Source organism: Penicillium daleae, assembly GCF_028827525.1.
Source record: "Penicillium daleae strain IBT 16125 chromosome Unknown utg000008l_segment0_segment0, whole genome shotgun sequence".
Taxonomy (NCBI): domain Eukaryota; kingdom Fungi; phylum Ascomycota; class Eurotiomycetes; order Eurotiales; family Aspergillaceae; genus Penicillium; species Penicillium daleae.
Genome location: NW_026623156.1, coordinates 2,088,413 through 2,112,375, shown reverse-complemented (window position 1 = coordinate 2,112,375; position 23,963 = coordinate 2,088,413). Strand labels below are relative to the sequence as shown.

At 46.7% G+C, this 23,963-nt stretch overlaps 10 protein-coding genes across 10 annotated transcripts; 4 read left to right on the top strand and 6 right to left on the bottom strand.

Annotated features, from left to right (window-relative positions):
- Positions 1-737: 737 nt before the first annotated feature.
- On the bottom strand, positions 738-2,086 carry N7458_009356 (putative glycerol dehydrogenase (GCY1); the record flags this gene model as incomplete). The annotated part of the gene is made up of 8 exons (XM_056912738.1): positions 738-788; positions 849-1,099; positions 1,157-1,253; positions 1,311-1,524; positions 1,587-1,685; positions 1,747-1,816; positions 1,874-1,972; positions 2,026-2,086. 8 exons carry the CDS (start codon positions 2,084-2,086, stop codon positions 738-740), a joined length of 942 nt encoding a protein of 313 aa, XP_056761587.1.
- Positions 2,087-2,491: 405 nt separating this feature from the next.
- On the bottom strand, positions 2,492-4,992 carry N7458_009355 (uncharacterized protein; the record flags this gene model as incomplete). Its single annotated transcript, XM_056912737.1, has 8 exons — positions 2,492-2,685; positions 2,755-2,870; positions 2,932-3,225; positions 3,291-3,389; positions 3,440-3,690; positions 3,745-4,431; positions 4,491-4,750; positions 4,800-4,992. 8 exons carry the CDS (start codon positions 4,990-4,992, stop codon positions 2,492-2,494), a joined length of 2,094 nt encoding a protein of 697 aa, XP_056761586.1.
- A 1,393-nt stretch (positions 4,993-6,385) lies between these two features.
- N7458_009354 (major facilitator superfamily domain-containing protein) lies at positions 6,386-8,262 on the top strand (the record flags this gene model as incomplete). Its single annotated transcript, XM_056912736.1, has 12 exons — positions 6,386-6,411; positions 6,474-6,639; positions 6,700-6,719; positions 6,769-6,850; positions 6,910-7,021; positions 7,080-7,145; positions 7,203-7,242; positions 7,297-7,561; positions 7,624-7,639; positions 7,699-7,860; positions 7,914-8,016; positions 8,076-8,262. 12 exons carry the CDS (start codon positions 6,386-6,388, stop codon positions 8,260-8,262), a joined length of 1,245 nt encoding a protein of 414 aa, XP_056761585.1.
- Positions 8,263-8,426: 164 nt separating this feature from the next.
- On the bottom strand, positions 8,427-9,523 carry N7458_009353 (uncharacterized protein; the record flags this gene model as incomplete). The annotated part of the gene is made up of 3 exons (XM_056912735.1): positions 8,427-8,863; positions 8,918-9,204; positions 9,273-9,523. The coding sequence occupies 3 exons, from the start codon at positions 9,521-9,523 to the stop codon at positions 8,427-8,429; spliced, it is 975 nt and encodes a 324-aa protein (XP_056761584.1).
- Positions 9,524-10,659: 1,136 nt separating this feature from the next.
- Positions 10,660-13,140, bottom strand: N7458_009352 (basic helix-loop-helix domain-containing protein; the record flags this gene model as incomplete). The annotated part of the gene is made up of 5 exons (XM_056912734.1): positions 10,660-11,468; positions 11,588-11,939; positions 11,992-12,305; positions 12,359-12,619; positions 12,933-13,140. 5 exons carry the CDS (start codon positions 13,138-13,140, stop codon positions 10,660-10,662), a joined length of 1,944 nt encoding a protein of 647 aa, XP_056761583.1.
- A 365-nt stretch (positions 13,141-13,505) lies between these two features.
- N7458_009351 (uncharacterized protein) lies at positions 13,506-15,330 on the top strand (the record flags this gene model as incomplete). Its single annotated transcript, XM_056912733.1, has 3 exons — positions 13,506-14,080; positions 14,134-14,484; positions 14,544-15,330. The coding sequence occupies 3 exons, from the start codon at positions 13,506-13,508 to the stop codon at positions 15,328-15,330; spliced, it is 1,713 nt and encodes a 570-aa protein (XP_056761582.1).
- A 499-nt stretch (positions 15,331-15,829) lies between these two features.
- Positions 15,830-17,315, bottom strand: N7458_009350 (uncharacterized protein; the record flags this gene model as incomplete). Its single annotated transcript, XM_056912732.1, has 2 exons — positions 15,830-15,867; positions 16,784-17,315. 2 exons carry the CDS (start codon positions 17,313-17,315, stop codon positions 15,830-15,832), a joined length of 570 nt encoding a protein of 189 aa, XP_056761581.1.
- A 1,714-nt stretch (positions 17,316-19,029) lies between these two features.
- Positions 19,030-19,350, top strand: N7458_009349 (uncharacterized protein; the record flags this gene model as incomplete). Its single annotated transcript, XM_056912731.1, has 1 exon — positions 19,030-19,350. One exon carries the CDS (start codon positions 19,030-19,032, stop codon positions 19,348-19,350), a length of 321 nt encoding a protein of 106 aa, XP_056761580.1.
- A 760-nt stretch (positions 19,351-20,110) lies between these two features.
- Positions 20,111-20,431, bottom strand: N7458_009348 (uncharacterized protein; the record flags this gene model as incomplete). Its single annotated transcript, XM_056912730.1, has 1 exon — positions 20,111-20,431. One exon carries the CDS (start codon positions 20,429-20,431, stop codon positions 20,111-20,113), a length of 321 nt encoding a protein of 106 aa, XP_056761579.1.
- Positions 20,432-21,418: 987 nt separating this feature from the next.
- On the top strand, positions 21,419-22,181 carry N7458_009347 (FKBP-type peptidyl-prolyl cis-trans isomerase; the record flags this gene model as incomplete). The annotated part of the gene is made up of 6 exons (XM_056912729.1): positions 21,419-21,552; positions 21,627-21,697; positions 21,810-21,870; positions 21,929-21,949; positions 22,039-22,077; positions 22,142-22,181. 6 exons carry the CDS (start codon positions 21,419-21,421, stop codon positions 22,179-22,181), a joined length of 366 nt encoding a protein of 121 aa, XP_056761578.1.
- Positions 22,182-23,963: the final 1,782 nt, after the last annotated feature.

Below are 23,963 nucleotides of genomic sequence, written 5' to 3'. Positions count from 1 at the left end.
CCGCAAAAGATCCTCATATCCTCATTGAGGATATGGTATTGAAGTAATATCCATTATCCTCAAATTGCGGATATGGTATATGATCCAATATCCAATGGAGAGGATATGCCGCAGTCTATTTAAAAGAGAAGATGCGGCAGTAACAAAACCCCATGGAATATAGGCGGTCGAAATGAACGCGTTTTCTATGAAGTTTTCCCTCTCGTTTTTCTAGCTCTTCCAGCAGAGCATGACGTTCCTTCAATTATTCTACTAAGACAGTTGGACCTCCTGTTGGTAGGGCGTTTGCCGACCGTGTGATTGCGCCTCGTCTCTCTCTCTCTCTCGCGGCAGCTTCGCTGTTGGAGGTTTATTTCGGTTCTACCTGCGTCCCTGTTGTTACGTACGGGTCAAGAGAAAGATCCTGGATCAAACTGTACTACTCAACGAAGGTATCAAGACTGGTGAAAGGAAGAAGAAGAAGAAAACTATCTAACTGGAGGTTTTTTTAATATCACCTCCTACCTGGTATCTCCCATCTGGGTATGTCCCATCTCGGTATCTGCCATGAAGCAGCCCATCGTCACACCTGTTATACTCTCTCTCTCTCTCGTGCCTCGACCTGTCTGTACCGACCGGATCGCCTTGAGATTTCCCACTTTACTATATATTAAAAGCTATGGCAATGTATTTTCAGATCAATGTCCATTGAGCAAGGCAAATTGATAAGGCCAAGCCCTATCTCACTCATTTTAAATCTATTGTTTCGGCGCGTTGACATTGCCAGGGCCATACCAGTCATCAAATCCCTATAATGATGCAGGATCAGCAAGGCAAGCTCATTAAATAGACGGATGTACACAGCTCACCAGATCATGTCCCCATAGCGGTGTGTTGACACGCTGCTGTTTACCTTTCGCAGCCATTCCTTCCAAGATATCCATGTCTTCCTTGGATAGAGTAATAACCTTAAGGTTGTCCTCAATCCGGCTAAAAGTCACTGACTTGGGCAGCACAATGCAGCCTCGGTTGACCTGGTAAGAGATCAAGATGGTTGCCGGGGTCACATCGTATTTCTTTGCAATGCCGGCGATCTCGGCGTCGCTCAGCAGTGGTGAGCCTATCAGGTTGTCAATTCCATATCTCTCCGGGATCGTTTACGGGTTTAGTGACGTACTTGTTGATCCGAGGGGACAATACGCTTCCAAGAAAATGTCTCTCTTTTCGCACCATTTCTTCAATGCATGTTGCGGGCAGTACGGGTGCAGTTCAACCTGTAACCCAAAATCAATCAGCCACCTTGTTGAGCAAGTAAGGACCGAGGATCTAACCTGGTTCACGACAGGAACGACTTCCCAAATCATTTCCAGATTCTCCAGGTAGGGAATACTGAAGTTAGACACCCCAATTGCCTTGACCTTGCCAGAACGGTAAACCCCTTCCATCTGCTTCCAAGTCTCCCGCTGATCCCACGAACGATCCACAGAGCGGGTTCCGTCAGAATTGGTAGGGAACAACTGCGAAGTCTCATTGGGAATGAGGCGACTGATATGCGAAATTAAATTAGCAAAAAGCTTCGGGGAACACGGCAATAGACGAAAACGAACACTGGCCAGTGAATCAGGTAGAGATCCAAATAGTCCGTTTGGAGATCCTTCAACGTCTGCGCAAGACCTTCGGCGACATTGGATTGGTGGGTGTTCCACCTGCAGTAGGCATGAAATTAGTACGCAACAAGCGTTTCATTACTCGTCATGACTGACGCACACTTTGCTGGTGATGAAGATCTCCTTTCGTGGAATACCAGAAGCTTTAATCGCGTCGCCAACTTCCTTCTCTAGTCGAACCACAACCTTAGCATAGCTAAGTGCATGCGAGCGAAAGACCAACTCACCATTCTGATAGATCAAGGCACAATCCAGGTGTCGATATCCAGACTTCAGTGCATAACCGACAGCTTTGCCGACTTCACCTGGCTTTGCTTGCCACGTTCCTGCAACCTGTTTAGCAACTGGTCGAGTCATATCAAAAGAAGGCCATACGTACCCAGTCCAACAGAGGGAATCGAGGTGCCGTTGTTGAGCTTAAAGTGAGACGGAACAGACATTTTTCTGATTGCAGTTCGTATGCCTCTTTTGTGAGAATAAAGCAAGCGACATTTAGCTGGGGACTCCTCAGATTATCAATTGCGACTAGCTAAAACTCGTAGCAAGTCCGGTGGAGACACCGATCTCAGTTGCTGATGTGGAGTCAAAAGCGTACGTATAATGAAGTAGAGGGTCGTTGTTTAGTAAAATAGTCGGCAAATTGACCGAGCCTAAGGGTATTGCCCCTCAGTGAACAATGTGGAGAAATTTGGTGGAGACTCCGAGCGTATAATGAATGACTCCATTGAGCCAACGATTAGGAAATTAGGACCATCTAATACATAAGCCAACTCTAGGGTTCAAATGTTTGATTTGGTGTATGGTAGCAATTTGTTTGATTCAATTTGACAGACTTTCGTCTATTGTTAGGTTATTTCTTTGGATAGATTCATCAAAACATGGCGGAATTGGAGAGATATGCCCCATGACATAGACTCCAATCTTTCGCTAAATGTGGACAAAAGATTTGACTCGGACAGATCCACCAAATTCCCAAGTCCCTGGAAGGAAGCTTGGCCACCATGCTGGATCCACTCGTGAACATCGTCGAAGTCAGACCCTACAATGGTTGATAGCAGATATCAGTTGCAATGTCCACGGAGAGTCATACTGCAGACACAAGACTTACATGTCACGACCGTTCGTTTCGGACCAGAAGACGAGATGTTTAGTCCACTGCCAAATTTGATGATCGCCCATAACGCGAGCGCGGCGTAGAATGTCCATATAGCCTCGCATGGATTTCTAGAGAACTAGTAAGTATTTGACATGCACTAGCCTTCATCTTTTGGTAGCGAAGACTTACTCAAATGTGAACCGAATCAGAAGGGCATTTAATTGTCCAGCGTGAACAAGAATAGATCTTGCACCGATCACATCATCAGAGATTCTCAAGCAAAGCCACGCACGTGCACTGAGCTTACTCTCCTCGGTCCCGGACTTCCCTGCGGCGATCTTTACTTTATCCAAAAACCCAGGCCAAGTAAATTGCAGGTGCCCTAGATGAGACAGAGCCGAAACACTGACAAGAAGGGCGGTGGGTGTGTAGGACAGGAAATGAAAACACACTGACAGCTGATCAAGGATTTCCTGCGGATTACTGTGACAAGTCAACAACAACAAGTCTTTCAAGGACATAAATGGATGAACGAAGTCTCGGCTTACTGTTTCAAGTTTGTGGAAAATTGTAGTCGGTAGAACGAGCCGTTCTCTGGGGACCGAGCTGGACAGATTGGGTCCAGGGCAGAGGCATCAGAGCACAATCTAGGATCGATAGTCAGCAACGAGAGCAGAATTAATCAAGTATAGCGCACCTGTAGAGGGTATGTGCGATGATAGACAGCCCAAATGGGTTCAATGGCTGTGGCAGCTTGCCAACGGACAGCAGGCGCTGAAGCACATGTCGGAAGTTCAGGGTATCCTTGGCGGACTGGGCAAAGTCATGATGCCCACGAGGAGGGCGGGATTCCCAGATCTCCTCATCGCAGGGCAATGATATGTCAATATCGCCAATTGAGAAATGTGGCGAAATATTCAACAGCGCGGATATTTGCATGTCATAGAGCTGAAATGTACAATTCTTAGCAAATGGTTTCTGTTAACGACTTCGTGCGCATACATAAATACCCCATCCTAATCTACAGCGTTCTTCATCCTTTGCATATGCTCGCTCCACCTCTTCAGGTGATGCTGAGGCTCGGTGCCGTTCGAGTTCTTTGACAAATGAAAAACCAGGACGAAGAAGGTGCATCCGCCTGGAAGCCGTCACCAATCCACCACGACTAATCTCAGAGTGCTGATAGAGCATCCGAGAGCCACAGAAAAGCCCGAAGGCAGACTGAAGCAGCCAAGCCTGGACGATCGACGTATCAAACATTGCACGCCGGTCACTTTCCCTGAGGTAGGCAATTGTCCTCCTGCATAACTCATTGAGAGCGACAGCGACTCCAGTCAGACCGTTTTTAGAGTACGTTGCTCCGATGGCTGCCATTGACAGTAACAAAACCGGACTGGCTTCGGCTGATTGGAAGGTTGAGCGGCGAACGATAGGCAGCGTCTCGTGGAAATGTCGAAAGTAGAGGTTGATGCAGATAGACAACGTGCGAGCCGACGGAAAAGCTGCCACATCGACAGGTGACCAATGAGGTTGATGAGCAGTATTTATGAGAGACAGAATGGCCTCACGTGTGGAGTTATCCAGATGGTCAAGATATGCTGCATGCAAGCTCGGCTGCGGAATTGAAGAGATATTGAGCTGCGGGATACTGAGTTGTCCGTCGTCTCTGCTTGGTCTGTATACATGCGGCTAGATTTTGATACATGAGCACGGCGATTCTATTCTCAAATTTAGATAGGAAGCCTTACCCAGGGGCTATCGGCTGGCTGTGAATCCCGTATCAACCGCATTGTCGCCGCATCCTGCACTGTTTGCGACTCTGGATGTGCAGAAAATTGGGTCACAGTCGCGGAAGGAGGCCAACATGCCGGAGGAGTGTCGAGACAAGCCTCGTTGAGATTTTTCATTAGATCAATATCTTCATCACCGAGGTTCCATCCCAGATAACTTTCAAACGGCTCAATCGAGAGATCATAAAGTGGACCGAACGAGAATGGTTCAAAGTCATCTATTACTCGATGAGCGTGGAGAAAGTCGACTGCGGCAGAAGAACATACCGGAAGGTTGTGATGGAGAATTTCCAGCAAGGTCATCCCCCAAGAGCGAGTAGGCTGGTAACAATGATGATTGGGAAATATTGATGTTTGCACCTGAACTCTGCCTGTCTCGGAGCAATGGACTGCCTTCAGGATTCCCCTGCGCCGTGGGCAAGCTTGAGCCAGTGCCCGTTGCGGTAGAAGACACTAGCATGTCACTTAACTGTGTTTGAGGAGTGGACGGCATGCTATCTCTTGTTCGATAAGAACACGATCGACCAGAGTGTAGACATCTTCGACAAGGTGCAACCGGCTGTCCGTCACAACGAAGCTTGGAAGCGACACATGGAATGCTAATAAAAGGAGAAATAGTTGATGACTAGGTAATAGGAAGACAGCTAGTTACTTACCATGACACTTTACGGGGTTTCTTGATTGAGCCAGAAGCCTCTCCATGGAGAGCAGCATGCCTCGTCATCACATCTCTGACATTCACAACCCATCAGGCCAGGCAGCGCCGGAAAGGAGGATATCTCATACCGTCGACCAAAGCGCTTTTGACAAAATGGGCATTCATATCGAGCATCGCCGGTATCTAGTTCCTCGGGATATTAGCATTGGGGAAATGAAGTTTAGCCCAGATGATGCTGACGACTTCTCTCATGGCGCTGAAGATGCTCTGCCTTCCCGAAGGATCGTCGGCAATCGGACCAACTGCAGGTAAAATCACGCTTCATAATTCTGATACTCTGAGCTTGTCTCGCTATGTTCGTGATGACGGTGAAAGTGACTGACCAGGAAGTTGAGCTGCGGAGTCTCCACGTGTGTTCAAAGCGGAGCCATGACAAGCGACACTACTAAGTCACTGGATGGGGCCTGGCTCTCTGCTTAGTCACCGTGCTCCAAGGCCCGCTAGTTAACTAACTTAGTTAGTTATCCCTCGTGTATACAGTATTAGAACTATGCAATGCAAGAGTACTTATCTAAAGACAGCTCTGTGTCTTAATTCGCTTGCCTTCACTAGGGAAATACATGAAAAGTTGGACAGATTTACAGCGGTAGCGTTTTTGCCGCCAAGCCCTTGAGCATTCATAGCTTCATTTCGGGGTACACCCCCCACCTTCGGACTCTCCACTCGGACTCTCCACCTCCGCAACGAAAAGCCAAAGGTCCAGCTGAGTATATATTCAACCCCACACTGACCATGCCTGGGGGGAGCCAACGTACCTCCGCAGACCATTCCGTCTCTTGAATGACCATGGACAAAGACACATCGATGCACCTTGAAGAGGTCGGGTCACCCTATGCGACTCCATTCGTGGAGAACAAGGAGTTGGAGAGAAGGTGCTGTGCCGACCGACTGCTTGCCATGGATGGAATTATCCAGGCAAATGGAACGCAGCTAATGAGCTGCTCTTTAGGATATTGTGGAAGGTGGACGTTCGGCTGATACCACCGCTGTTCATCATGGTTAGTTTCTTTGCCTTTGGTTGTTTTGTACGCTCACCTCCATGGACGTAACTGATAATTATTCCTTGCTAGTACATTCTCAATTGTGGGTTATTCGTCGATTCTTAATATTCCGAAAGCCAACTAATAAAGGACTTATGAGCAAAGACCTAGACCGAAACAAGTAAGGAGTTCTTGCATTCGGGGGACAATGCGAACAAGTTTGACTCATGGGATCAAACACAGTATCGGCAACGCCAAAGAAGCGGGCATGGCCACAGATTTGGGACTCACCTCGTCCGATTACTCTTTAGCTGTCTCGATCTTCTTCATCGGATATCTCCTACTTGAGGTGCCGAGCAACATGATTCTCAGCAGGACTCGCCCGAGTCTCTATCTCCCCGCTCTTATGGTTCGTTCGCTTCCTTATGGTGTATCGGTCCCTGCGCTAACAAGACCCGGGGGGATTTAGACTGTCTGGGGTGCTATGGTGTCCGTTTTCCTAGATAAGCGATTTTGAATGCCTGCTGACATGTTACAGAATCGGCTACGTGGGCGTTAATTCAAAGCGCGGTCTTATCGGTCTTCGGTTTGCGCTGGGGTTGATTGAAGCTGGATACTTTGTGGGTTGTCAAGAAACACATACAAAATAAGTGTTAGTATTGACCATTTTATTATTTAGCCCGGCGTTCTGTTGTTCATGAGCAGCTGGTACAAGAAAGCCGAGTTGGCTAGGAGATTTTCTATCTTCTATTGTGCGTCGCTCGTTTCGGGCGCCGTTGGTGGGCTTATTGGTAAGTATACGCTTAAGAGACAGGTTATTAATGCTGGCTAATATGTTTTCTTTTCTAGCGGGCTTGATCTTGGAGAAGATGCACAATCGGGCACCGTATCCGGCGTGGAAATGGCTATTTCTCAGTATGATTTGCCGCTAACTAACTATTGATTTCATGATGCTAACACAGATATTATCAGTTGAGGGTGTAATTACAATTGGATGCGCCATTATTGCCATGTAAGTGACCAGAATCTCTCTCACTTACAAACTTCGTGCTGACCCGGACTGGAGATTCGTGCTACCCGACTTCCCTGCTACGACCAAGTGGCTCACCCCGGAAGAGCGAGAATATGCTGTTCGACGTCTAGAACAAGATGACAACTCGAGTCGCGCTGGAGATATCTCTCACTGGCAGAGCTTTACGTCGGCGCTGCGCGATTGGAGGACCTGGCTTTTCTTCTGGGCACAAACGTTTTGCACCTGTGCAGGTACCATCACGTACTTTGTACCGACCTTGATGGCCGCTTTGAATTACACTGGCCAAAGTGTGCAATATGTACGTTCCTTTGAATTCCTGCCTTTTGATCTATACTGATGCGATGAAATCTGACACTGCAGATGACGATTCCGATCTGTAAGAACCAAGCGACTGAGAGGTTTTGGCTTGGATTATCTTCTGACTTACTGTCTTAGATATGGTTGCCTTGGTGATCGTCCTCATTTGTGGCTTCTCCTCGGATTACTTTGGTGAACGACCCAAGCACATCATGGCCATGGCCTCCATGTCCACCGTCTCTCTGATAATCGTGGCCACGGTTGATAATGCCAAGGCTCGCTACACATTCTTAGCATTTGGTTTGTTTCCTTGAGGCAAGAATATCCCATGACAAATAACTAATATATTCCAGGCGCTGCTGGTATATGGTGCTGCAGCCCATTAACTCTCAGCTACCTATCCAACACGATATGCCGACCAGCGGAGAAGCGAGCAGTGGCTATTGGTTTTGTGAAGTACTTCCCGTCCCACCCGCCCTTTCGCTGTGTTGATACGATACTAACATTTATATAAGTGCCTTCGCCAATTTATCATCAGTATACGGAGCATACATCTGGCCTGCGAGCTCAGCGCCGGAATACGCGCCCGGATTTGCGGTTAGCACTATTTTTATGTTTCTCTGCATCATCACTTCGCTGCTTCTCATGATCCTGACAAAGAAATATCCGTATGAGAACACTAAGGATGGCAGAATGAGGTGATCACGCAATCTACCAACTATAGGGAGCTCTAGTTCTTCGGAAACGGTGGAATGGTTAAATAGTAGCTCTGAAAGGGAGAACAAATATATGGTCTAGACAGGCTGTCTTTGTGTATGTTTTTCTAGGGTAGCACCGCAATCTGGCTTTTGTGACGATGGCCTGCTTCATGGCAGATACCGAGATGGGAGATACCAGGTAGGACGTGATATTAACAAAGCCTCCAGTTTGATAGTGTTCTCGTCCTCATTGCTCTCCTCATCGTCACTAATCGGATCGACAGTACCCTCTAGTTGTTGGGCATCTTTCTCTTCATGATCCGCTTCTATCTCCCCTTCAGAAAGATACTCCTTCCGAAAAGCAATTCCGTCCTCTTCAACTTCAAATTGCGTCGTACATCTATACAACATAAGCTCCTGAATTGTTGTAGCATTCAGTGAGCCTCGACGATAGTGACAGACATCTCGAGCAGTGTTAAATAGCCGCTCAACTCCGGCGCCAGTTGAGGGAATCGAGAGCACATCGCGTGCGAGCTTTGCAAGCGCAGGGAATGTGGTCTGGTTCTCCTTCCAGAACGCCCGTATTGGAACACCAGAAACGGTGGCTAAGATATATTTATTAGCATAGGTCCGCTGATTAGTAGAATAAGGACACTTACCACTATCGAGATATCTTGCAAGCTCGTCCTGCTGGCCAGCTTGGATAGTCTGATCCAGGCCAATCATCCGATCAAGATCTATGCCTGCACTCTGCGTAGAAGATCCTTCACCGTTCCCTGTTTGTTCCTCTGACAGACGTTGCTTATATGGTTCAAAGTAGTCCACAAAGCTTTGTCGATATCTGGTGAGCCACTCAGGGCCCCAATCTTTACTCCGGAAGAACTGGAGCTTGTGTTGTGGTGCGATACTAATAGCAAAGATATCACCAGAAATATCATCCGTCTTACTGTAGTACTGCCTTAGCTTCACCTCCGCCGCACGAAGAGCGGTAAGCATAAGCTTCTTCCAGGCTACCTTCTTCTTGTAAGCTGCTTAATCGACTTCTCGAGATGGTCGAAGAGCTTATTGTAGATAGCAAAGACAAGATAGACGGTGACATCTTTGGTTTTCGATAGCGCAGTGGTGAACTGGAAGAACGGCTGTGTGATCCAACGCAAATAGTCAATCTGACGCCATTGCTCCTGGTCAAGCTTAAGATGCGGATGGCCGTACTTCGAGCAAAAACCATCTAAGACGGATTGTAGTCGTTTAGCACGGCGAAGCATTAGAAACGTCGAATTCCACCCCGTACGAACATCCTGTATCGGAACAAGAGCTAGAGATACAACAACTCGATCATGAAAATGACGTCCGACGGCTCGCCTATTCACATGATGGGTATTTGATGGCATCCGTCACAGTTTTGAGTGGAGGGCATGGAACAATGACCTGGGAAGCCGAATGCACCATCTTACTGTGGGACATTAAGAGAGATCGACAGGTTCGGTGGAGCAAAGAAATCCCCACCATTGGAGATATTGTCTTTTCACCCAATGACGACCATCTTGCATATAGTGTTGGGAAAGAAATCCATGTTTTGGATGTTAAAACTGGCGAGGAACGATGGTCTGGCTCTTGGGAGAAGCCAGTCACACGAATGGCATTCTCACCAAATGGCAAGCAGATGGTCTCATCGGATGGTTTTACAGTCTCGATTTGGGAATTTACTGTGGATCAGATGCGGCGTTTAGACGACTTTTCTCACCCGGAAACTACACCTCAGGCCTCCAATAAAGACCAGCTATATACCTACAACCCTTCCACAGTTGGGGCCATTGCAATGTCTCCAGATGGAAGATTCATTGCTCTGATCTCAAACGATTCGACTGTATGGGTATACAATGCGGAGACAAGGCGTCGGCGAAGGTTGTTTGCCCGTACCGATGGACAGATGACAAGTTTGCGGTTCTCGCCTGACGGTCAATATCTGATCAGCAATCGGGGGGTTATCAGTCTTCAGCCTGACTCTGATGAATCAGGAGTTCCAAAGTCAGATAATATAGGGGGTCACAGATTGGCATTCCTCGGCAAGGAATGGTTGGTTTGTGATGGAAGGAAAATGCTGTGGTTTCCTCCTGACTATCGGTCATATTGTGTGGTGTACCATGATGGCACTTTTGCTCTTGGAAGCACATCTGGGCGCGTAAATTTTATTCGGGTTGAATTCCCGTAGATATTGAGAATTAGCTAGAGGTGCTAAAGCCATTTGCTGTTCCATATTAATCATCTCATATTCTAGAGATTGTCCTTCGACTGAGGCTCGCGGCTCGCATAGTGCTGAAAGTCCTACTCCAAATAGGGATCATAGTACATTCTACACGAAGAAAACTCCATAAAGGACATCGACTTGCCCGAATTTTCTTTATTCAATCTGCAAATCCCGAAAGAGTTCTTCCAGATCCTCAAGAACACTGATCACGTCCTTGTAGAAAGCCTGCTGAAGTGCGGGACTCGTGAAATCACTGTCATGCCCAAAGTCACAGTGCAAACACTGTTTGATAATCTTCTTGAAGCTCGTGCTGACTTTGCTGTGACTTTGCTCTACAACTCTATGTGCCGTGAAATACTCCACAAATCCCCACGTTTCTCCCTTTTCGAGGTCAATTGGCTCCTGTAAAGTTCCGAGGGGAGCTTGGAATGCCAGTTCCAGAAACATGACGCCCAGTCCAAACAAGACCGGGTTACGAATGATGTGGTGGTAATCGGGTAATCGAGCCTGAGATCGCGCTGAGGAGCTTGCTGCCTGGACAGAGGCGGTCACATAGGGTAAGATGGGTCGTCTTTTCTGAAGAGAGGTATCATGATCGTCGAAAAAGTAGACATCTTTGCTAGACCATACTTTTTTCAACCAAGGTGTAGCATGGTAATAAAGAACAGCGGTAGCGAGATATCTTGCTAGCCGTACCCGCTCATAAGTACCCATTTCATTCATGGGATTGGCCTTTGATATCGAGACAAGTTGCGACAATGATCTTGGTGCAGAGGAGCTGTCAGTTTGACTCCCCAGGTAAGCCAAGTGCTTGCAGACCTCATTGTCTCCAAGAAGGCCAATGCAGCCGTTGCAAATCTGCTGATGGAGTGACCTTTCGACCACAGTGCAGAAATTCCGTTGCAAGTACAGATTCGGTATACCTGTAATTTGCTGTATGGCGAGTGGTGGTAGTACAGGCCCTGTAGGAAGCTCAAACTGTACACTTTTACGAACCCTGGATGAGCAATGCTTTCCTTCATTTTGACTCGATTGTCGTTTGAGAGAGGATATGCTTGCTGTGGTCGACGTGGAGACTAACTGGGAATTTGTTCGACGGATTTGATGATTGATTCAACGTTGATCCAAACTGCATTTCCTGACTTCATGGAATGCTGAGCAAAAGCCACATCGAATCGCACCCTCGTTGATGTTTGATCGAGATCTGGCTGAAGGGAGAGGTGCACATCATGAATGGTGTGTAAGTTGCAAGCTGTTCCAATTGCATCATAGAGACTACACGCGGCTTGCTGAACAATGTGGAAATGCTGGAATTCGTGACGACTTCTAGTGGGGGTAGTCGTTCTTGGCTCTTCCCGTGGGAGTGGTTGGTTGGTTTGAGGGATCGAGGATACGAAGACCTGTATTAGGGACTTGAGGTCATCAATGGCGTGCTAATAGTGGACATGTTAGCATTAAGATGCCAATTTTTATGTTTCACCTTACCTTTAGCATTTCTGTTTCACTCTTGGTCTGCTTTCTCGCCTTGGTAGCGGCGGGGAGGTGCTTCGTGAGCTCTTGGATCTGCTCAAACTTCTTCTCTATTTCTAGAGCTGCTTGTAGACAAATGCCTTTCGACGAACCCAGGTGATCCTTGACAGCGTCCGGCGAATCTGACGGCAAGCACTTGACATTGCTCGCGAAGATAACGCGTTGTGTTTTTAATGTTTTTCTGAGATCAACGTCCCGAGGCAAACACTTGCGGTTTTCTTTGAAATAAGAAAGCGTACTTTTAAACCAATTTTCGATCCGCGGTAAAACTGGAAGTTTCAGTCAATAACTGAATTCTTTTTTATAAAGAAAGATTTGATACCTTGTGTAATCTCGCCATCACTGCTGTCATAATTGTTTTGTGAATGATATCCTTCATCAACTCGACTCGACTGGATCTTAGAGGGACTATTGATGGGTGACTCGGGCTCTCCGTGCAAAGGATCGTTAAGTCGAGTACTTCTCTGTTCAGCCTTATCAACGACTGCCCACTGCTCTAAAACTGACCTCATACAGGCAGCGGCTGCCCCGGTTGTGCTGTCTGCCGGGGCAGTGGTAATCATGATTTTGTTTTTGTAGAGCACTAAGATGGGGATGTGTTCTGCTGAGTAGATTTTGATGGCCTCTTGGGCTTTTCAACTTGCGCAAAAAGGCTGGTACTTCGCTGTCCGCGGCCGAGCGAGTAACGGTCTCCTTGCGTTGAAACCCTCCAGGATATTATTTCCCAAAATCGTGCAACATAATCTCGTCACTGATCACAATGTCTCCAAGGAATATCCCATCTTTGGCTCCTTCAGGTACGCCGCCACATATTCCAACAACCAACGCGAGTCGAATACCCTGAAAGCTCAAGCAGCAACTCACTGCGACGCTTGCTGCGTGAACCTTCCCCGTACCGGGCATATATGCAAGCACAACGTTGTGATTTCCGATCACCCCGGTCCGATACGCATTTTTGTCTCCAGAGGATTTTCCGTATCGATCGCCATCTTCGTCCCAGAACCGGTCGAATATTGCCTCAACTGCATTGGCCTCCAGCTGCAGCGCGCAGATGATCGCGATATCGAAGTCTTTCCGTGTTTTAGGTGGCACTGGGCGGCTCATTGTTGTATGATAAGGTGGGAAAAATCATATCGTAGCTTGGTAAACATCGAGAGAGTTCTTTATGGAGGCTATGGAGAACTTTCAGCTGGCGGGGTCAGCCTCACCACGTCACGTCCTCTTGGCTGCCTCGTCAAGCTAATAAGAATGAAAGGCTAACCGCCCTGCGGACCTTGCGTTTTCAACCCCTCCCAAATCGAACACCGCCTCACATCGTCTTCCACTGATTTACAACTCATCGTTATCGCCAGGCGCACGATGAAAGTGGCAAACAGCAGGTCGGAAATTCTTAATGACTGGCTAGTGTCAAGAATCGAACACAGTACTCAAGATCCCAACTTTGGTTTTGTTGAATCTCTTTATCAAACATGTTCGGCGGCTCTTGTCTACCTTTGGAAATCACATTTTCGATCAAAATCAGATATCCTACACAGACGAACCCTGCAAAAGATGTCGCAAACATTCGATTATGGGAAGAGAATTTTCCCTCTGGGCATCTTGACACAATACTCGGCGAATCGAGTGACTTGAAGATCAACGCGGTCGAGAACCTGACGGGGATCGGCAACATCCTTCTCTCCTACTTCGAGAATTACCAGGGACCAATGAACAGGGAACAGAACGAGTCTAAGTCGAGAAAGATATTTAAAGATGAGCTTGAAATGCAGTTGGAAAAAGAAAGAATAATGCTTGGTGCTGAAGAAAGATCTGACTCGTCTTCGGATGACGAGACTTCTGACGATTCATCTTCAACCGCTGAGCGTCAGAAGAACCGCCTTGGGCGCCTTCACAGTTATGTGAGCTGTCTGGTAGATCTCGCGCCGCTGATTGAAAAAACCTTATCCCGTTCAAAGCACAAGGTCGAACCGCAGCCTGTCTCGCTCGAAAATATGTTTCAATTATCCCACGAGGCTCAGCCATATGCCATGCGTATCCGCGATAGGTCGGTGTGGTCATATTATCTCTTTTGATAACCTATACTGACATACCAGGTAGATTCACAAGTGCACCGGTCCATCTTGTAGAGAGGTTAGCAGAGGCGAATTGGGAAAGGTCCGTCCGCATTCGAGCGCAAAGACAAGAGGAGGAAGGACTGTTCGTAGTAGGAGATGCTCAGACAGTCTTCAAGCCCTATTCACTCTTCCACGATTCTGGCCTTGGAAGTTCCATTCCTACGGTTTCACAGTACGCTGCCTCGGTTGCTTCTCATGCTTCGTTCCTCTCAATTGCTGGGGAAGAGGCTCAAGGCCGACCTCGAGTTCCCCCTCTTCTACAGGACTATGGGGTTCCATTTGCATGCGACTACTGTGGAAGGACTGTTTCTATGCTCAATCGAATTCAGTGGAAGTGAGTCAACACGGAAACACGAGTACTATTTTATGATAAAGAGGATGCTAATGGAACAGGATGCATGTTTTTGCTGATTTGGAGTCGTATATTTGCACACACGAACAATGTCAAGACGCTCTGAAGACATTTTCCACCCGTAAGCTATGGGCGGAACATGAATTCAATGAACACTTCACTGTTCTCCGTTGGCGCTGCTTTACCTGCGGGGCAATCATTAGCACGCCGCAATCATTTAACAAGCATATGATCGAGTGCCATGATATTGTCTTGACCGCACATCGTTTGACTGCCGCTGTTACAGAGGCTCAAGAGGCAGAGTTGACGCCCGAATTCAAGAAACATCAGTGTGCATTGTGCTCACAGAGTGGTTGGCAATCAAGAAAGGCATACGCAACTCACGTCGGGAAACACCTAGAGGAAATCTCACTGGCATGTCTTCCGAGAGATGAAGGTGGTAGCAGTGATGATGACTTAGATACCGATACATCCAGTGCTGAAACCGTGGTTCTTGGGGATCACCACAAAATATCGTTATCAGTGTCATATCAAAATCTGACTGCCGTGGCTGGCGAAGAGGTGGAGGAGACGGAATCGCTACAAGCACTCAGTCCATCGTCGACTGACCCAGTTATCTCGAAGCAATCACCACTTAAGCCACGCTACAATGTGCATCGTTACCGAAGGATTGCGCCCAAACAAAACGTCGGTGGTTCTCCCATGTCTTCTCCAATAGCATTGCCAGAATCACCCTATATCGGAGATCCGTCAGCTACAGACGACTGGGAATCGATGCCAGTTTTGTTACGTGGTAGTCGAAGCACAAATGGAGAACCACAAGGCTAGGGCACACAGGGGGAATGCTCAGCCCTTAAAAAGCCTACGTGAAGCCATTAAAAAATCTGTACAGCAATTTATTGACAAGCCTCTATCCAAAGATCATTAAGAAGATCATGGAGATGAAAATCTGATACTAGAGCAGAATTTATTGCTCTCAAAGTTCAAAGGAGGCAAAGACGAAAGCATCTCTGGCCAGATTCCTCACCAGTCATCTCAAAGAAAGCCAGTTGTCACCCGGGTGACTAGTCTCCTAAATCCACATCAACTTGAAGGGAATCCCTCAATGACAAAGGAGGGGGATCGAATGAGTCAAGACACCCCGGATCATCCAATGACCGCCGAAATCGCGCAAATGGAACCAAATGCGACGAAACGGGAAAGCGAAAAATTGACGAGAACCCCAGATGTTGGAAAGTCATCTCAACTCGAGTTATTCCGGTCAGCAAGAGGAACAATTGCCGCCCCTCGAAAACAAAAGTGAAGTTGAAAATCCCGTTGGCCATATTCAGCCATCGGGTGAGTATCTCGAAGTGCAGTCTGTATCTGCCTACGATCAGCAGAAACGTCATCAGCTATCAACGACAACTCTGGACGTGCAAAGCCAATTATTAGCCCAATCTCAGCTCTTGGATCAGCTCCCAGATGCTGTAATGGATAGTAGCCACTGTGTGGCGCCAATTGAGTGGGATTTCAACGACCTCGGCGTGCAACAGGATGGATCGCGTTCTCTGATCACACGGCCCACACTCGATGAATTGACTTGGATAAGATGCATCGAACTCCATATTTGTGTATGTTGTGGCCCAATTTTTGGTCTAATGTGAGATGGTACCTTAAATCACGGGCATCCAGCCATGTTCGGACGTAAGCATCAAAAGATATCTGTAAATATCAATCAAGCCGTTAGATAAGATTGGCATGATCTGGCTTCGATTATGATCAAACAAACATCAACAGTGTGATACTGGGATGTCCCTGCTCAGATACAGTACGTCGCGAAACCGGTGCAACCACTCCACTCTTCGATTGACTTTTCTGCCCCTTACGCTAAGACACACTAGTCTATTTTTAGAGTTCTTCCGGGAGTTGCGTATGTATTCCTTCGTACGTAGGTTACATAATAATTTCAGGCATGTATTCGCGTGTAAATTCAATACAGCGGACCTCCGCTGACCCACAAACGCGCCATATTAGTAGCGCTCCATAATGAGCTGTGTCTTGAGCGAGTCCTCCGCGAGCAGCCAGCCCTGGCTCTCCAAATAGGCAGCTAAGTTTGTCTGCTCAACCGAGGCTGTCATACGACTCGTCGTTTTGAAAGAAGCCTCAACGATGTACTCGATTCCTGTGCCTGTGGAGTTCAGGAGGGGCCAGGTCTCGAGGTATAGCTGCATTCCTTTCCACAAGCCAGTGGAGCGCCTGACGAGGACTGGCCCAAAGATGCGCGACACCGCTAACGCACCGGTGCCCCATTTGTTGCTCCCAAAGTTGTCGAACTTATCCGGCGCCTCATCGATCAGCATTTTACGCGAGTTGGTGATATCCGGGAGGTCAATTCTGCTAACCCCGGTATCCGTTACGGTTTTCTTGCGGCTGATAGAAAGTGTCTGCTTCTGGTAACCCCTTTCCACTTGCGCCTTATATTTTGTGCTCCTGGCGTTTAAACCATCGTTATTAGCCACAGTAAGAGCGGCATCAACATCGCCGCCCACGATGGGATACCGCTTCTTATACGTCAACTCGAAGTCGTTCTCGTTTTCGGCCTTGCGGATACGGGCGCTCCAGCCGGCGAGATAGATCTCCTTGGAGCCCTTGTCAAGGAACTGGACATTCATCCTAGTGACAGTCGGGGCAATATGGAAGGCCGATAGAACAGTACTCGTTAGCTCATGTTCAGGGCCAAGAACCGCTGTCGGATTGAGCAAGAGCCTGACCTCGTAGTCGGGGATTATATTTGGCTCTGACTGGGTTGGGAAGCCCACGATAGCGGCCATGATGAGCGGCACAGGATGGATATATACTAGCTGAGAGCTCGTGGATGTGAATTGAATGTAGTGACTAGAGTAATAAAGGCGCTTTTATTACAGGTGCAGACAAGGTGGTAATTCAGAACTGTTCTTGGGCATAATGCAGCAGTAAGGGCGTACTCATCGAGAATCAGTGTCTCGTATGTCTAGTATCCGCTGTTTGCATCTAACTGTTAAGCCTTAACATACGAGAACGGCCCGTGGCTACGCCGATACTATCGATATCCACATCGGTCTGGGCTTTATGCTAGACCTGATTATACTTAGCACAATTAGTCTAGCTCACGTAGATCAAGACTATCTCTAGTCTATAGGCATCTAGGCCCTGAGATAATAAGGGTAGCTTGTGTTATTTCTATGCCAAGATTGCCAAGAATACTAAGAATGAAATAAGGTGAAGATGCTTAGTGGCGGGGATCTTCTTCCGCTTTAACCCTAAGTTATACTATCCGCAAACAGCGACTATCTTATCCGGCCGGGCTATAGAGACTACGGCGTTTATAGTAGACTAGGAATATAGTAGTTAAAACACTCACGATAAACGTAGACGTCAGTCGCCCTTTCATATCTAAGGGAAGGAGGGAAACTTTAAATATTTAGTACGTAGTATGCTTATGATCCTGATCCTGTCTATATTTATAAGTATAAGAATTTATATATATTATTTTAGTGAGTTCAATTTATAAGCTCTAGGATTTAACCGACCGGTCTAATCCCTTAGTGTTATTTACTTAGGTAGCTTTACTGTAAGTTAGTAATTTATTAGACTATTTACTACGACAAAAGTCTATAGTTATCATCATTTTGTAAACCGCTGCTTTTATTAACATTCTCACTGACTGGAATTAATTCCGTCCTATAATATTCGGGTAACACCACATGTATGGCGTGTAGAGTGTAGTCATAAGAGGCTCTATCGTCATACATTCTAAAAATTAACTCGATAAGTTTCAACTTTTTAGTTATACCCTCCATGAAAGATCATATAGTTTGTGCTATTTATATGCCAAGAACAAAATCAAAGTTTATTTTTATCGCCCACGCGTGACCCGTTTATCGGCCGCAAACGGCCCTCCCTAGGTCGTTCTATCTGGATACGGTCTAGACCATGGAACATAGAATAGACGTAATATAACCATTTAAACTCGTGTTAAATGCAGACGTCATGAAAATTTACAGATGGAACATACTATCACAATCCTGATCGGATGGACTGAACCCACTAAAGAAAGTTCTGCGATCTAATTCATCGCAAAATCATTTTCTTCCTCCTAATAAATAAGAGAAAAAAAAGCATAGACTGATTACCATCATAAACCACTATGTGAACGCTGTACAATTTATTTGAACTAGCCATTTTATCGGCTTAAGTAGCATTGTGTCATCTAGTATCGTATTTGGACATGTTACATTGGTCCCTTGTCGATTTAATCTAGATTTCCCTTCTCTTATGACCAAACTTTACGTAAATCAAGTGACCATGGAAGAGTCTCCTGTGCCATAAATCTAGACTGGCGAGACTCTTCTAGCAGAGGCTCTGGAAATTCCTCCCATCTATAAAATCGCCTTTCTCACCCTGGGCTTCTTTACAAAATTTATATCCTGGATCATCGAAGAACCTAATCCATATTCTTGAGCATCAAAGAGCCTTAGCCTCACCTTGAGCAAACCCACAATCGTAATGTCTAGCGACAGAAGATCCTTCGAAGCAGAATTATATGGCGAGCATGAAGGTCGACATCCTTCCATGAGCGACCTTAAGGACCGACTCTCCGTTCAAATTAGAGATATCTTTCCAAACAAAATTGCCGAGCGTCCTGGTACAGCTTGGGTGGATTACCACGGCCATACTAAAAAGGCGGCGGAGCACGGCAAGTTGTATGATGATGCGACGAACGATAAAATCTGGTTTGACCATGATGGTTCCGAGACCAAGCCAGGACATTGGAAAGGCTGGACTACAGCTCATATCAAAGCAAGTTTTCATTTTGAGGATGTTTGATCTTGTTTTGGTGCTGATGGTGTGGCCGGACTGCACAGGAAAGTAATTTAGGAAGCACTGTGAATTATATGCAATTCATCTTCAATTTAGTCTCCAGCCTTGCTGTATTTTGTAAGAGTAAATTGATATTTTCATAGAAGCGAAGAGTAGTTACTATAATGACTCGTATATGGTAGGACTCTGGGAGCAAACAATAAACATGTTTGATTTTGATTTTGATTCTGCTGAAAAGATGACTAAGATTTTAGAAAAATGAACGCTTAAACTGGCGTCGAGTGTAGCCGTACTGGGCGTTCGATTTACTATCACTTAGGGTTAAAGCGGAAGAAGATCCCTACTACTAAGTATCTTTACCTTATTTTATTCTTAGTATTCTTAGTAATCTTAGTATAGAAATAACATAAGCTACCCTTATTATCTTAGGGCCTAGGTACCTATAGACTAGAGATAGTCTTGATCTACGTGAGCTAGACTAATTGTGCTAAGTATAATCAGGTCTAGCATAAAGCCTAGACCGATATAGATATCGATAGTATTAGTATAGCCACGGGCCGTTCTCGTATATTACAGCTTAACAGTTAGATACAAACAGCAGATACTAGATATACGAGACACTGATTCTCGATAAGTACGCCCTTACTGCTGTATTATGCCCAAGAACAGGCCTGACACATACGTACGCGCGAGAAAAGCAAATTCACTTTTTCACTTCATTCTAGGGAACTGCCCTTAAGTCCCAGAAACATATTGAGAAACAAGATTAAACATCCTCAACATGGAAAGTTGCAGTTAAGTAAGCTATAGTCCCCCTTTTCCAATATCCTGGCTTGGTCTCGGAACCATCATGGTCAAACCAGATTTCATCGTTCGTCGCATCATCATACAACTTGCCGTGCTCCGCCACCTTTTTAGTATGGCCGTGGTAATCCACCCAAGCTGTACCAGGACGCTCGGCAATGACTTCCACAAGAGCCTTTTTGACGTCTGCTACGAGCCGAGTCTTGAGGTCTCTCATCGAGGCATCTCCACGTCTAAGCTCGCCGTATAGGCTTGCGGTAAAAGTTTCAATGTCACCAGACATTACTGGCTTTTTCAAGATTGTGCAGGGTTCTTTAGTGTTCCGAAATATATTTTGAAGTAAGAATATACTAGTTCGAAACTCAGCAATTATATATATAGAAGACGTCGCTATTTCTCACCGTCAGATTCTCGACCATGACATCACCAGCCTTGATTAATGGCGACCAACCCCGGCCACGGGCTCTGGTAGACATTACACGACTGAAAGCCAATTGACTGGGTTGTACGACGTGTACTGTACAGTACACAAGTAATGTAAGCCACTATTTTGCTAAGGTCTGGCGCCGAGTAAGACCCCCAGCCCGTCACTTGGACACAGGAGTGGCGGAGGGATGTGTCAGGTCGCTAGGTTCTCGAGGCAATCCTTAGATCTAGTGTTTGACATGTTTCTATTTCCATAGAAAATTCTAGTTCTCTTGCGCCAATACAGTTACGAAACAAGGCACCGTATTTAATGAAAGTAAATGATAGTAACGAGACTGGTACAGGAATATTAATATTCCGGGGCTATTCCTAATATGCTCTAGTTTCTCTTGGCGGTGAGCCTAGAAAGTCACTCGAAGAGTGGAGGCGGTTGCACCGGTTTCGCAACATACTGTACTACAGACTTAGTCCGTGCATCGCCCAGGCATTGGATGTGATTATATAAGCGTCTCAGTCTCTGGGCAGCTGACCTACGGAGGCATCAAAGTACTTTAAGATCCTATCTCAAAAATGACTCTTTGATTGGTGATAAGAAACCTCGAGACACAAATTAAACCCTGTAGCACTATACACCATCTGAATTAATCCTGATGAATCCGGTAAAGGTCATTCGAGCTTTCCCTCTACAGTAGCACCACCATCAACCGCCCTTACCGCTTGCACCCCCACTTTCAGAGAAAAATTGCGAATCAGCGTTGCCCCTCGATTTTCGAACGTCCTCTTATCCTCCATTCCCCTCTCCAAGGACCAACTCCGATTCCACAATCATCAAAGGATCATCATAATGGGTGTCGAGAGAAAGATTATTACCCGTGGTAACGGCTCCGACTCGCCCGCTTCGGGCGATAACGTCTCGATCCACTACACCGGCTGGCTGTACGATGCCAAGAAGGCCAACAAGGGATTCCAGGGCAAGCAGTAAGTTGGCTGCGATATCGAAGATTGTTGCACTTTTAGTTCTGGAATTTAGTAGCGCTAACTCCTGTCACTAGGTTCGACAGCTCCCGGTCTCCGGGCCGAGGCCCTTTAAATGTTCAGATTGGCGTTGGACAGGTCATCAAGGGTATTTTTTCCTTTTTATATCTCGCCATCATCGAACCATCTTTGAGGATTTTAGATTGATCCGGCCTATTTGTTGCATGTAATAAATTTGAATGCTAACCCAGTTTGATTAGGCTGGGATGAGGGTGTCCAGCAGATGACTCTGGGCGAGAAGTCCATTCTGACCATTACTCCGTGAGTGAAGTACCTGATTGAACGAAATTCAAATGAACTGCTAGTAACATTGAGCTAGTGACTACGCATACGGCGACAAGTAAGTGGATATTTAAAGTGCTCAAGTGATACAGAATTGTGGCGTCGGTCAGTCGAGGCTGTACTTTGCTAACGTTGACTCTTCCCTAGGTCGGCTGGCAAGATTCCCGCTGGTTCTACTCTGATCTTGTAAGTTCTTGCGAATTTTAGCCCTTGAGTAGACATTTTTGTTCAGAAACTAATCGTCTCACAGCGAGGTCGAGCTGCTCAAGATCAACAACAAGAGCGCTTAGATACACGGGTCATAGTCTATCACACAGCAACGATGTTATCAATTCCTGTCCCGGGAAAAGGGAATTTCTGCTTCTCTCATATCAAGATTGTAGAAGAAAAACAAACTGCTCGGTCATGCCTGGCATTGAATGAACACGATTGGCCGTAATCTAGTGCTTTATCGAAATGAGCTCCTTCCTAACGCAGCCTCGTTCCCATCTTCAATGCGATTGCAGGCGAAGTTTTTATTGGAAATCCTAATTGTAGAGCAGACAATCAGAATGATTGGCTCTGGTCGCAATAGCTTGCATAGGTATTGACAATCAATGCATTAGTGCATGATTTCAGTTTGTGCAGTCGAAGGGTGACCAATCCAAGTCCGACACAGATCCTTTGTTTGCTCGCATCTGATAACCCGATTCGTCTTAGAATGTTGCTGCTATGCTTATTTAGGTGCAGGCAGTCTTGATTGTGACCGATTAGGTTATATCTGCCGTAGGTCTCCAAGATATCACCCTGCCTTCTGATGTAAGTCTGCATCCCCACTTATGTTCAGGGAATGTCACTCAGGGGACCTAGAACCCAGATCAGCCTTTTGATATCTTCTCGAAGCTCCATCGTGAGAAGACAAGGCTTGTTAGAGTTCAGTCGGTTTGCACTGGCGTCTCCATTCACCGCATTCTAATGGAGCCTTGTTTTGACGAGGCAAGCTAAAGATGGAAGGTCGACCCGTCAGCCCCCAATCGAATGTTCCATTTGAAACACGACCCCAGTCGACGAAGCGCCAAGTCATTTACCTAAAATTGGGTATATTCCCCCCTAAAGACGACCACAAGTAAATCAATTGATTAACGTGTACTACGAAGTTAACTTGCTAGCCGCGGAATCATCCCGGCACTAAGTTCTTGTCTCATGAAGACACGATGAACCACAAGCCCCCCTGAAACAGAGCTTCTGCCAGCTTCGCTAGCAGGAAGACTAACATAGCCATTGCCCCAGTTGCAAGATAGTCTACCCAGCATCCAGGCAACTGGAAACGTCCCTGCCGATCGCCTGGGTCAGCTTAAGTCACGTTGTACAAAATGTCTGCACAGGACACATGTACGCGTACCGCGCGCCGCTGCAGCCAAGGCACCTCTCCTGCTCGGCGACTGCCGAGATAATCAAATTCGAGACGATAGATTCCGGTAAAAAGAACAAAGCAGCTAAGCGACGGGGTCAATCAAGAGTTCCGGAGACGACGCCAAAGACCGGGTCGGTGATATGTCCAGTCCATCACTGGCTGTCGAGGACAGAGGCCCAGTGCTCACAAGGCCCCAGGCCTACATAGGGTAGTCCAGCCGTTCGCATCTTCCCGTCCGTCACAGACCAAGCCAGGGCGAGACCATAGCGGGCCTTTGGCATGAAAAGCCATATGGCGACTCCATCTAACGGTCGGACAGTAAGACGGGAGGATCCGCCGCAGACGAGGGCCCCCTGTCTTCTCTGAAAAGAATGGACGACGACAATTGGAGATGAGGAGAATAGTCTGTTTGGCCCCTTCTTCCCCCATCGCGCCCAACTGCTCATCTCGGGCCTTGCCGCCAAACCAATTAGGTGATGATGAAGTGCAGGGAGTATACGCCGCAGTTGGAGTAAAGTGCAACCCTGGGATGCGATTGGGGAAAAGAAGCCCCTGGGGAGAAGGATCGAAGGGGGGCCATGAGGCATAGCCCTCATTACTTCTTAAGTGTTGCACATCACTACGGTTTGTGAAGCGGTGTTGTTCCGAATAGCCTGTGTTCGTAAATAGTTCAGGCTAT